This window comes from Cynocephalus volans, chromosome 12 (genome assembly GCF_027409185.1).
Source record: "Cynocephalus volans isolate mCynVol1 chromosome 12, mCynVol1.pri, whole genome shotgun sequence".
Lineage (NCBI taxonomy): Eukaryota > Metazoa > Chordata > Mammalia > Dermoptera > Cynocephalidae > Cynocephalus > Cynocephalus volans.
The window spans coordinates 12867633-12880806 of record NC_084471.1 but is presented as its reverse complement, the minus strand read 5'-3'; the positions used below and the strand labels follow the sequence as shown (position 1 = coordinate 12880806).

Below are 13174 nucleotides of genomic sequence, written 5' to 3'. Positions count from 1 at the left end.
ATGGCTGAGTCTGTCGCCACATGGTCTTCCATCCTCTGGCAAACTAGCCCACGCTTGTTCTCATGGCAGCTGCACAGGGGTCCAAGAGTAAGGGTGGGAACTCCAAGGCCTCTTAAAGCTTATCCTCAAAAGTCCTGTAATGTCATTTCCGCCACATTCTATTGATCAAAGAAAGACTCAAGGCCACTTCAGATCCCAGGGAAGGAGAAATAGACTCCACCTCTTGACCAGAGGAGTGGCAGCATCACGGTGCAAAGGAGTGGAAATTGTACCTGGTTTTTGCATCTTCCACGACATCTCCCCTGTGTTCCCTTTATTTATTCATTCATTCATTCATTTATTCGTTCACTTATTTATTGCACATTTGAACACCCTCTATGCCCCAGCACTTTACCAGACACTAGGACGTAAGGCTGACCTTGCCCTCACAAGTCTCCAGACTGGTGGGGAAGTGGATGAATAAACCAACACATTGTTGTGGGGCTCCCTCCCACAAGAAATGCACTTACACGCCACTCGTGCAGAAAAGGGCAGTTTATTCACTCCAGCGGCCAGCGACCATCTCCCAAGGAGCAACGAAGGAAGAGCGGCCTTGGGCCGTGGTCTTGTGGGGTTTTTTAAGACAAAAACTACATCCCGTTGGCACACGGGTTTGTCCAGGTGCACAAAGCAAGCTAGGGAGCTAGGTCACAGAGGCCAAGAATGAGCCGTCAGAGCAGTCAAGCATGCCACTTTTCATTGTGTATGTTCCCATGTAATAGTTCACTGTGTATGGCTCCTGTTTCTATGCAACGGCTTTTGTTTCTATGAGGTCAACGGTTTCTCATGCAGAAGGGGTGGGTAGTCTGCAGGTCAGACAGGGTAAAATGGAGTTACTTAGGTTAAGCAAGCAATTCTACAGAAGCAGATAGTGTACGTTATGTAGGGAGCTCTATTTCAACATGCCATGAAGTTAAAAGGAGTGAGCATTTATTTTATAGATGTTTCTTTACACCACACCTTTTCCACAAAGGATTTGAATCCACCTACCAGAAAAGGCACAAACAATAACGTTGTAAATTTTAACCAAGAAGAAAATTAAAATCAAAAGAGCAAAGTGTTTATTGAGCACCTACTATGTTGCAAGCATCTCATACACATCATCACGCTCCATCTTTTCCCTATCCCTGAGTTGAACATTATCATTCCCTCTTACAGGTTAGCAAATGAGGCTCACTGCAGATGGTGACCAGCCCAGGTCCACACAGGTCCTGAGTGGCAGAGCTGAGAGTCAAATAGCCAAGGCTGGCCCCAAAGTTCACGTGCTATAATAAAACAGATGGAGATGAACTTCTGATTTGACAGTGAGCTTCCCAGAAGCCTGGGGGAAAAGGGAAACTGAACATATTACCCATTTGGTCACTAGACAAGATCAAGCTAGACATTTTTTTAAAAGAGAGCAAAGCCTTTCTCAGCATGGAATTAATTTGTCTTTTCTCAAATGGGAGTTGAAAAAGAGCATGTGGGATGGAATACATGGGGCCCAGCGAGGACTGCTCAAGTTGGGTGATCCTTTGGCTTATATGTGCCCGTAGCCCCCAGAGAAGGTTCTGTCCTCGGTGACCATCTTCCTTTGTGTGCTTGTGCACGTGTGTATGTTTCTCCTTATCTGTCTTTTATCCCCTCCTCTCCTCTCTCTGTCTCTCTCTTTCACCTCTATCCCTCCCCTGCTCACACCCCAAATGCAAAGGTCCCTGCTGTTAGAAACTGCCTGTTTTTAGGACGTGCCGCTGCATCAAGAGCCTGCGCACAAGACCCCAGCAGGCCAGGACTCACTTCCTCCCCACACAGGGCTGGGCGGGGCCAGCAGGAAGGGGCCTGTTGCAGTCAAGGTGACGCATCCCTGCCTGGCCAGCGCGAGCAGCAGCTGGGTCAGCAGGCACCAGGAACACAGGCCAACTTTCCCCTGAGGGCTTCAGGATGGACCTGTGCCACCCAGGTAAGCAACTGGGGCCAGCCTCTCTGGGCTTCAGCACCCTCTTCTGTAGAACGAGGGTGACAGTGCACGTCTCACAGAGTCCTGGAAGGACTAGATGTGCAAATGGATATAACCAGGTGGGAAGGGCAGCAGCTAACACTTATGAGCAGGGGCCAGGTGTCAAACTCCGTTCCGGGGGCTGCGTGCACAGCCACGAGCAAAGCAGGCACCATGCCTGGGAGACGGATGGGACATACAATGTGATGTGACACGTCGGTTGGTGGCCAGCAGGATGAACACTACAGCAAGATAACAGAGGTAGGAAGGGGCATTGAGATGCCTTGAGAGGAGACTCAATTTGAGCAGAGACCTGAAGGAGGAGAGAGAGTGGGCCATGGGGGTATCTGGGGAAAGAACATTCCAGGCAGAAGGAACAGCCAGCACAAAAGCTTGGAGGTGGGACTGAGCAAAGATACTTGTGATGAAGATGACAGTATTGGTGACAATGACGTCTGTCTGGGTGGTGCAAGAACCCTGAAGCCCTTTTTTAGCCCTTGGGGGTTGGGACAGCCTTTGGGGAGGCTGAGGACACTGCCTGGAGCCAGTGGAGGGCCAAGATTGAGCAGCAGAGGGCCTGGCTGAGACCCTCCCCAGTAACTGAGTCCATGAGTCTAGGGAGAAAGAGGAGAAAGAAAGCTGAGAGAACAGGACGGGGTCATGTTTCTGGGAGGCAGAGAGAAGGGCTGGAAGAAGGGCCAAGTCTCGGCACCCCATGTCTTATAATGTTCCAGATGACCTGGAATTTCAGAACATAAGGACTGGCAGGATCTGTCCAGTTCCCCAGGTCCAGATGACTTCAGCCTTGTTCAGCAGCAGCACCCTAATCAACCTAACATGGAGCACCCTCACCCTACCCACTGGGTGTCCTCCTTACCCCCCAAGGTGGAAGCCTCAGGTTCCAGGGAACACAGTTAAAGAACCACTGATCCGTTCCAACAGCTTCCCATTTACAGATGGGGCAAAGGAGGCTAAGAGCAGGAAACAGGCTTGCCAAGGCAGAGGGAGGATCACACCCCATCTCCTGACTCCCTGTGCAGTGCTCTCTCCCTGACCCCCACGTCTCCTGTGGGCTTCTGGGGCAGGTGGCTCCCATACTGCACAGGTGCAGTGAGCACATCTTAGATGGCACGCATAGGAAGGAGACCTGGCGAGGGGCTGGCGAGGGGTCACTCAGCGGACGTGAGAGGGGATGAGGCAGTGAGAGCATCCTGCTGCGGAGTGATCCTCCCTCCCCACCACCGCCTGTCTTTCCACCATTGTTGCTTAGTTCTTTGGGGTCCTAACATACTGAGGTTACAAGGATGGTTGTCTCCATGATGCAAATAAGGAAATTGAGGCTGACAGAATGAACTAGAGGCCAGGACTGACTTGCTCAAGGTCATATGGCCAGTAAGTGGCAGAGCAGGGATAAGAACGTGAGAGGAGAAAGAGAACCAGGTTGGCCTGCACTGTGCAGAGGGCAGAGAGAGGCCTCCAGGGGACCAGAAGGTTAGTCTCTGCTTTGCTTCAGACCGGCCCTGGGGAGAAGATGGATTGAATGAGGTCAATGCATGCAGTCCGTTGGGAGATTTGGGGTCTCCGTTGATAGGTTCGTCTTTTCATTCATTCATTCTGTAAACAGTCCTCCATGTTAACATATACTGTGCAATGCTGGGACAGCGTGACCAGCCGTGGTACTAGCCCTGGAGAGCTGCTGGTCCAGGATGTTGGGGGCAGGAGTGGACAAGTTCTGCAGGACTCTGACTCAGATGTGCAAATGGACACAGACCTGGAGCGTGGGAGGAAGTAACTTTCCCCAGCCGGGCAGGGGAGATCTGGGAAGACTTCCTGGAGGAGGTGGGGAGAGGGAGGAAAAGTCATTCCCCTGTTACTCAGACTGGGTCTTAGTTTGAGCCCCTCCATGGCCAGATGATTTGCCCTCTCTGAGTTCAGACTCATCAGCTATAAGCAGATGCCATCACCCTGGCCTGACCTGGGGAAGTGGGGAATGAACGGGGATTTGGAGTCAGCCAGACCTGGCTCAGATTCCAGCTCTGCACTGACCTGCCAAGAGTCGTGATGGGTCTCTTCCTTCTGTGGGCCCCAGTTTTCCCACCTTTATTATGACAAGGTGGTAGCAAAGTTTCCCCCAAGGCTGCCTCCCCTCCTCCTGCCGTGGGTGGGTGACGTCAGGAAGCAGGTCAGGTCCCCTTCCCCCAGGGCCTGCCAGGAAGGTGAGTGTTTCAGGCAGCAAAGCCTGACCAAAGACAAGCACAGGGCTGGTGCAGAGAGGACGGCTGTGGCGGTGGTGGGCACAGTTAAAAATAGAGGCAGCTCAGCTGGGGGAGAGGAAGCGCCTGCAAGGTGTCTGGGGCCTCTGCTGCCACCTCCTTCTGCGCCAGCACCCCTCGCCCCAAGACTCCAGGGCCTTCTTCCCATAGGCCCGGGATGGTGCCCTCCTTCTGCCCCAGCAAGGAGAAGTGAGGCCAGCTGTCCTGGAAGTGGGGCTGCAAGCACAAAGATTTCTAAAAATATGACGGGAAAGAGGAAGGACAAAGAGGAACTGCAGCCAGGCTGGGCGGTGCTCGGGGCACACAGCGGCCGGGCGGGGCAGCCGCAGCCGCAGCCCGCGCACAGGCGGGGTCAGGGGCCAAAGGTGGAGTTTGCGAGGTTTGGGGAGAACAGAGCTGAGCAAGGAGTAAACAAGGCTCCGTGATGGTGGTGATTGTCATTTTATTATTTTGTGTGTGTCATTATTAAAAAAAAATCTCCCATGAGCCTACACCAGTGCCTGAAACTCCACCATCACCAGGCTTAGAATCAGAAGTGGCCACTCTCAGGCTGTGTCCTTGTTACTCTCCCTGAACCTCATGTCCAGAAGGCCCCTTGTGCACCGTGTGAGCCATGTCGGATACAGCAGCCCAAGGACCATCAGCACCATCCTGAGTCCAGATGCACTTGGCCAGTTGCCACCTGTTGGGGATAGGACCTCAACAAAGGGGACAGTGGACTGCGAGGGTTCATGAACACGCCAACCACAAAGGCGCACAAAAGGAGCTGTACAAAGTAAAAATGCAAGCAGCCCCTCACTATTCCCACACAGTCCCGCTCCCCTAGGAAACCATGTTACCATGTGTCTGTTACCAACCATGCCCGTGCCTCAGTTTCCCCAGCTCTACAAGGGAAGGGGGTGCAACTGCAGGCATCATTCTGCATCTTCTTTATCCTCAAACACGTAGCCATGATCAGCATTTCCATGTCAGAACATCCAGGCTTAACGTCTGATGGGTTTTTGATAATTTGTGTGAAGATATTTGGCTTCAGAAGATCAACATCAGGGCTGGGGCTTCGGAGCTTCGAATGCGCCTGGTGTGAATTCCAGCTCCGCCACCTTCCAGCTGTGTCACCTTGAGTGGGACTCAACCTCTCTGACCTCCGGTGCCTCGTCTATGGAATGAGATCAGAAATGACTTCCTTCCGGAGTTGTTGTCGGGATCAGGTGAGATCGTGGATGGGAAGAGCCTGAAACACACAAGGCCTGGCACATAGTAGGTGCTCAACCAGCATGACTTTCCTTAACCAACAGTGTGGCTTGTTTAGTGAGCCGTGCAGATCCCAGAATGGGAAGGAGGTGGGGGAGGGACGGTGCTCAGACAGGGCGCAGGAGGGCACCTGAGAGGAGATCCAGGGGATGCGTAGGAGCTGCTAGGCCCAGAGGACAAGGAAGGGCATCCAGGCACAGGGAACAGCATGTGCAAAGGCCTTCGGAGGGAGAGAGCACAGGGCAGCTAGTGAAGGATGGCCCGGGAGGCCCAGCACAGAGCTCAATCCTGGGGTGGGGGTGAGGCTGCAGTGTGATTGGAGGATGGGGGTGCATACCAGCAGGACTGGGGGGCCCAGCAAGATTTGGGGTCTTTGTCACCAGGACAATGGGATGCCATGGGAAACGGGATTGGAGTGGGCAGGAGGAGGCAGGGAGACTTTGAGAGGCCCTGTAGTCATCCTGAGCAAAGTGATAGCAGTCAGGATGAGGGTAAGGGACATGGAAATGGAAAGAAAACAGACAGGACTTGACGATGGAGGGGACAAAAGGGACAAGAGAGAGGTGGGTGTTGAGGTGTTCCTGGAGGATTGGGGGGCTATTCCCAGAGATCGGGAACTCAGGAAGAGGGCCAGGCGGAGGGGAAATCCTAGGAGTTCCATTTTGGGCCCAATGACAAGAATGGTGATGGTCGGTACATAAGGGGATTGACGGACTGAAGCTCAGAGAAGGCGCTGGAACTGAGGATGTGCGTGCAATCCCTTGACCCAGAAGAGAAATAGGAGCCGGGAGCTAATGGGGCCCCATGGGGGGTGGGAGTCGACCTGGGACCGTGCGAGCCTCAGGATCCCCATCATTCACCTCCTGACCGTCCACATGGGGCATCCATCCTGACTTCTCTCAGACAAGCCGCCCGTCTGGAATCCAGCTGGCCCCCACCACCTGAGCTACCCAAGCCAGAAACAGGCCCTCATAACACAAGCCCTGGCCAACAGGGAAGTGATGGAAATCAAACAGACAAACAAATCCAGTCATTCACTCCAAAGGCAGCTAGAGGAGATTGGTTTTTTCCATGCATAGGAACTGGCCTCCCTCCCTGCTCCTAACAGAGAAGTTCCGGCTCCCAGTTTCTGGTGCTGCCTCCCATGCAAGGCCTCTGCTCCTATGTCCATGTGGATGGCCCCTCACACCTCTGTCCCTGCGTGTCCCAAACAGCTTGAGAAGCCACCTCTCCTGGGGCAGAGACTGGGGTGTCAGCAAACCGGGCTTTGGCCCAGCTCTGCCACTTCCCTGCCATGTGACCTGGGACAATTCCCTTCACTTTCCTGAGCCCGAGTGTCTTCACCTGAAAAATACTTACTCCAAAGAGTTGCAATGACCAAATAGCATAATTTATACAGAGCCGTTCACCTGGAATAGGTGTGTGTGAGTTTAAAGTTTGATGAGACTCTTGCCTTGTCCTCTGCCGTGCCACCTCCCCCACTCCCCCAGAAACAGGACCTCTAGGTCAGCAGAGCTCAGAGTTTTGGGGACAGAAAGGGCAACTCCCAAGTGGGTCACTGGAAGGAATGGCACCCGAAGCCACTCCTCCTCCCACGCCTTGGCTCCTGGAGCCATGAGGACTCCCTGCTGGAAACAGAGCACCATATAGTGGCCATTGATTTAGGGTGCATGGTGCATCCCAGAGGATGATGTCCCATTCAAAGCAGGATGTCATCTCCAAGCCAACACCTCATGCTCCTTTAAAAGGCTGCTCCGTCGCTCCATCAGGCCGGCATCTGCTGGTGGTGAAATGTGAGAGGCCCAGTGGGTCCCCTGGCCATATGCTCAGTCTACACCTCATTTACTGCAAAGAGAGTTCCTCGGTCTAATGCAATGTTATCTGGTGCTCTGTGCTGGCTGATCGAGCGCTCTCAAAGCCCTTGGTTGGGAGTGCTGGCCAAGGCTCTATGGGCAGGAAAGGCAAACATATCTAAACCTGTGTTGATTCCCCTGAAGATGAATCACTGGCCTTTGCAGAATAGATCGGCTCCAGTAGAATCGGTTTGCCACCAAGGTGCTGGTTGGGCTCAGCATCACTGTCTGCTGCTGGCAGGCTGGACATTCAGTGGCAGCAGTAGTTAGGGGAGCCTTGGTGAGTGAGTCCCTGCATAGCCTCCATACAGGCCACAAGGCCACTTCACTCAAGCACCCACTGTACCACACTGGGGTGGCCCACCAGAGGCTGGCTGGGTCAACTGGCAGAGTCATTCTGTGGCTTGGTGGTTTAGTGCCTCTCCTGCGTGGATGCTTGCTGGTGGACATTAATACACTTTACAAAATGCTTCACTCTTCGCGCCACTCCCATAAGGTCATCACTTGCCTCTTCCCAATCTCTGCGTTCCCAATCCTCGTATCTGCCTTCTTTCTGGCGTCTGACCAGGAAGTCAAGCCATTCACCTCGGCCCATAAATGCATGTATGTTCTCACTTCAAGCCACTTCTTTTCCCACAGGAAGGGGGTGACCAGGTGCCCTGCCCAAAGCTCTGCCCACTGGGAGGACCTCCCCTCGCCACTGTCTTTCTGGGACACCTTTGAGTGGGCCTGTAGTTCAATAGCTATCCTGTTTTTACTTGTACCCAAACACTGAGCCAACCCACCCTGCAACCGAGCTAGGGAAATTTTCTCCTTCATTGGAAGGTCATAGGGACCCACCCATATGGACATGGCATGAGCTGAGGGACAGGCCCCTGTGCGACAGCAGTGGCGATACAGGGGCCTGGGGCACCTGTCCATGGAGCTACTGCAGCCCTCTGGCTCTGCTCACGCCTGCTCCTGGGTGTACCACAAGGACTGCTATTGGGCTTGCTCAACTTTATGACTTGGTAGGTCCAACAGACCCCTCTCAGCTGCTTAGTTACTGCTCCATGGGCAGGCCCTATGTCTCTATCAGGACACAGTGGCATTCCAGGAACTGTTTTCTGCATAGTGTATAATTCTCTGTTGCAGATGGCACGGCCTTGCCCCAGAACCCCAGGGGTCTGCATTGCGGTTCTCCCACTTGGGCCCACCATAAATTGCACGTGGAGTCTTTCCCACCCCTGATACCTCTAATTCCCCCCAGGGCCTATCAGGTGACATGGCCCAAGCAGACCCTTGGTCCACAGCCTGGACCTGCTGCAGAGCCCTTTCCTGCTGGCAGCCTTGCATGTCACTCAGTAAATGGGATGGAGCAGCATTCCCAGGGGTGGAATATGCTTCCTCAGAACTCAAAGAGGCCTACTGGGTGTTTGCATTTTCTTCTAAGTGGTGGAAGAGGCAATAGAGAAACATTTGTCCTTGACTTTGGAAAGAACATCCCAGCATGCATGGGATCACCTAAAAGCTATGCTGACACAGCAAGCCCCTGAATCTCTGTAGGACTCATCTCGCACTCTCTGGAGCACCTGTGTCTCACCAAGGTCCCCACTACGCTTGCCACTTCTCCCTCATCTGGTTTGATTAAGATGCTGTCACCAATATGGTAGACCAATGTGATGTTCAGGTCTCTTCAGACTACATATATTATGACAGAGGACAGGAGAATTAACATGACCCTGGGGCAAGCCTATAAAAGGGCACTAATGTCCATCCCATGTGGATGCAAACTGTTTCTGATCCTCCTTCCTGACAGAGATGGAAGGGAATTTACTTGCCAGATCACACCATGCAGCAAGGCCATGTTCATGTGCTCTAACAAAAACACCACATCTGGCACAGCAGCTGCAACTGGGCTTCCGGGGCTAGCTTGTGGAGGTCTGCTGTTGCTCCTCCAGGCTAGTGAAGGGCTCACGGCTGTGATAAGGGCCCCTGCATCCCTTAGGTCCCAAGGGTGGCACTGACACCTGCTATTCCCCTCAGCATATGGTTTTTTATTTACTCTCTTAGCAGTGGAGGTGATGGGGCAGCTTCATGGACTTCCCAATAGCCTTCCCTATGACACTGATCCTGACCCCGCAGGCCAAGGTACCAATGTGGTACCAAGTATGTCCATTCCAATTATACATCTGGAGACTAGTAAAATGGCTATGAACCAAGTGGACCTATACTGAGCTGGACCTGGCCAGGACTCCATCTATTACCTGGCCTCTATATGCCCCCACTCTAATGGAGCCTTGATGATGCTTTAGTGGTGAGTGTCAATGTCAACTTAGATCCTGTGTCCAACAATCCTCAAAATGTTTAGATATTCCCCTTTCCCAGTATATGGTTACTGTAGTAAATGGCCACAGGGGTTTTTAGGGAAGGAGCAGAGAAATTATTGTCATATATACATGCCACCGTTTTGCAGGACTCTTGCCTCTGGGGACCCAGCCTCTCCTTCATTCAGTAGGTTCTGGGCTGAAAACCAGCTTAGGTCCAGAAATTAGGCAAGGGGTCTTGGCTTTCCATGGCAGTGGCTGCCCTTGGGAGGGGCATGTCCTTGGGTAAGGCAGCTCCCTTTGGCTGAGGTAAGTTCCTGGGGAGGGACTCAGCTGTGAGCCATCAGCAGGCTCCCCTCCCAGCAGCTGGGGAAATGGTGCGTTGGTGCTGAAAAGGAGAGCTGGATGGCACCACTGAGTGTTCATTATACGTGTGTTGGACCCTTACCATATGTTGGATACTTGCTGGGTGTTTGAATAAATTCAACTCTTTTATTCCTGACAGCCACCCCCTGAGGTAAGGATTATGGCTCACATTTTATAGATAAGGAGGCCTTATTAGTTATATTTCAGGTTTGGCTTCTGAAAGAAAGAGACTCAGAATAACAGTGACTGAAACATTCTCAAAACTTATTTCTCCCTTATTGAAAAGTCCAAATGGACAGGTGGTCAAGGTGAATACAATGACCCTTCTCCACACCACTGCCTGCGGACCCAGGCTCCTTCTAGCTCAGTACCCTGCCGCCTCAACACATGACTTCCATCTCAAAGTCCAAGACAGCTGCCCAGTCAACAGGAGGGGGAAGCAGGACAAGGGAGCACTTAACATTCTCTCTGCATTTATTTGGAGGAGATAATGTCTGTCTTTGTAAACTTTTAAGAAATGTGACCAGGCACTTCCTAAAGCTAGGACTCGAGGTCAGGGAGGATTTGGATAAACAGACAGGAGAAGGCATCCCAGAGTGGAGGAACTACCTGGGCAAAAGTGGGGAAGTAAGACGTTTGGACGTTTCAGGGGCAGCGAGAGCTGGCAGGCTGGACTGGACGCTTGTGTTGAGAATGGTGGGAATAAGCCTGGCTGGAAAGGCTGGGGAGGTTGCGGAAGGCCCAGGGCCAGGACGAGAACTTTTCCCTCTAAGTAATATGGAGTCCATGGACATTTTGACCAGAAGAGTGTTGTGGATAGGGCAGGAGCCACAATGGGGCGGGGGGAGGTGAGGGAGGCTGGGAGGCAGCTGTCCCAGTTGTGGGACTCATCATGGCACCTTGCACAGAATGCCAGCACATACATGTCCCATCTAACTCATTCCCAGGTGGAGATGAAAGAGGACAGGCTTTGTGGTCAGCCCAATCCCAGGTTCTATCCTGGCTCAGCAACCTTGTGCCTGTGGAACCCTGGCCAGGTCACCTCCCCTCTCTGAGCCCCAGTATCTAGCAGCAGGGAATGTAAAATATCCCCCAAATCTAGTCTCCCATCTTGCTAATAAGGACATCAGGACAACCGTACTAAAGTCTCATTTCCCAGCCTCTCTTGCAGCTAGTTGTAGTCATGTGACTACATTCTGGCCAGTGGAATGTGAGGCAAAGTGGTATGCCATTTCCTGGTTGTGCAAATAAATAACTGAATAGATAATTGACTTGCATACATGTGAAGAAGTAAATTAGAGTTCCCAGGAAGGATGAAGGCCTTCGGCGAGGATTTTAAGCAGTACTTATTATGTGCCATACTCTTTCTAGGGACTGGGCCTGCAGCAGGGAGCAAAGGAGCAAAACAGTAAACTCTCAAGGAGCAAAACAGTAAACTCTCAAGGAGCTGAGCATCAAATGGGAGGGACAGAAAAGATGCAAGTAAAGAAGGTGTTTTCAGGGAGTCACTCTCCAGGGGTGGGAGAACAATAAACCAGGGTTGGAGGGGAGAGGGGGGGCCGCTTTAGACAGAGTGGTCAGGGAAGGCCTCTTGGAGGAGGTGACGCCTGAGCTGAGGCCTGAGTGAAGAGGGTAAGCAAGCCATGGTTTGTGGAGGGCAGAGGGCCCTGAGAACATGAGAGCGAGTGGGTGTGGCTGGAGCCAAGTGATGGAGAAGGCTGGCTCTTCTCTCTCCAGACCCGGTGGAGCTGAGCAGCGGGGAGACCGAGGAGCTGCAGCGGATCAAATGGCACCGGAAGCAGCTTCTGGATGACATCCAGGTGTGTGCACACTCCCATGCTCACACTCAGAGATGCACGTGCTGATGTCCACACATGCACTTTGACACACTCAAGCCACACCCACCCATGAGCAAACACTCATCACGTGTGCAGACCTCCCCACTCATGCCCAGCCCCACCCAGCCTGGTCAGAGGACATGGCCAGAGTCCCACCCACAAACACAGAATTCCCAGGGGACTCTGCACTCCCGGGCTCAGCTGCCAGGACCCAGAGAGAACTAGGAGAGCAGGGGAGGGAAGGGAGCCATCTGATGATTAAGCACCTACTGTGTGCAGAGCCACACTCAGATGTTTAACCACTTCCTCACATGGCAGGTTCTGATCCCGCTGTATAGCCTCAGTCAGGCCACATCCCACCCAAAATGTAGTCCATTTGGCCAAGATACCCACTTTTTGCCATTTCACCACTCAGCTTCTTAACCATTAACTCCTCTCGTCCTCAGCGACCTCCGAGATAGCCCTGGGTTCTGCTCCTGCAGCGTGCCTCGCTCAGTCCTGCCCCAGCCTCTGCGCTCGCAGCCCCTCTGCCTGGGCCTGTCCCCAACTCTCCTCACGGCTCCTCCTCTTCATTATTCATTCTCAGCTCAAATGCCACCTGCCCCTGGAGGCTGCCCTGACCACCTTGGCCACAGTGGCTGTGCCCCCACACCCACACATGTAAATTTAAGATTCTGGTGATGGATGAAGTCACAAAATGATCCACTCAGCAAGCATTTCATTGAGCACTTACTACGTTCCAGGCTCTCTTTATACAATTGCTCTGATAATTTTCTGCATAGTCATTTCATTTGTCCCATGACCACCCATGATCCTTGTGAGCTCCATGAAAGCAGAGCCTAGGTCTGTCTCGCCACCCAGCAGAGTACAGTAGGTGCTCAATAAATACTTGCAAGTGAATCCACATCTTATTTTGGGGAAGACACTTAGTGACTCAGCCAAGATGACATTGACTGGAGGTGACTAGGCTCAGGTATGGGCTCCCAGGCCCCATGCTGGCCCTGAGTCCCAGGACAAGCCCCTGGGACCACTTCCTCACTGGCATCCCGCAGATCTTGTGGAGGGAGGGGCTGGGGTGCCTCTTGGGGGCATGTGCCAGGTGCTCGTGCCACTGCCGTGCAGGGGAATGCTGGACCAGCCCCCACCTCTCCCCATCTGCCCAATGACAGTGGTTGGCGGGGACTAGGGGGTCACCTCTGCCACTGGGCACCTCCTCCAGGGTCAAGAGGAAATAGGTTTGAAGTGGAGTCAGGGAAGCGCAGGCTTGGAGTCA

The 13174-nt window shown here is 52.9% G+C and overlaps 1 protein-coding gene across 1 annotated transcript in view; it reads left to right on the top strand.

Annotated features, from left to right (window-relative positions):
- Positions 1-1919: 1919 nt before the first annotated feature.
- CYTH4 (cytohesin 4) overlaps positions 1920-13174 on the top strand; it is a 29033-nt gene continuing 17778 nt past the window's right edge. The window contains exons 1-2 of the mRNA XM_063075375.1: positions 1920-1978; positions 11801-11883. Coding sequence (XP_062931445.1) covers positions 1960-1978; positions 11801-11883 — 102 coding nt within the window. The 5' untranslated portion in view covers positions 1920-1959. The remainder of the gene's footprint in view (positions 1979-11800; positions 11884-13174) is intronic.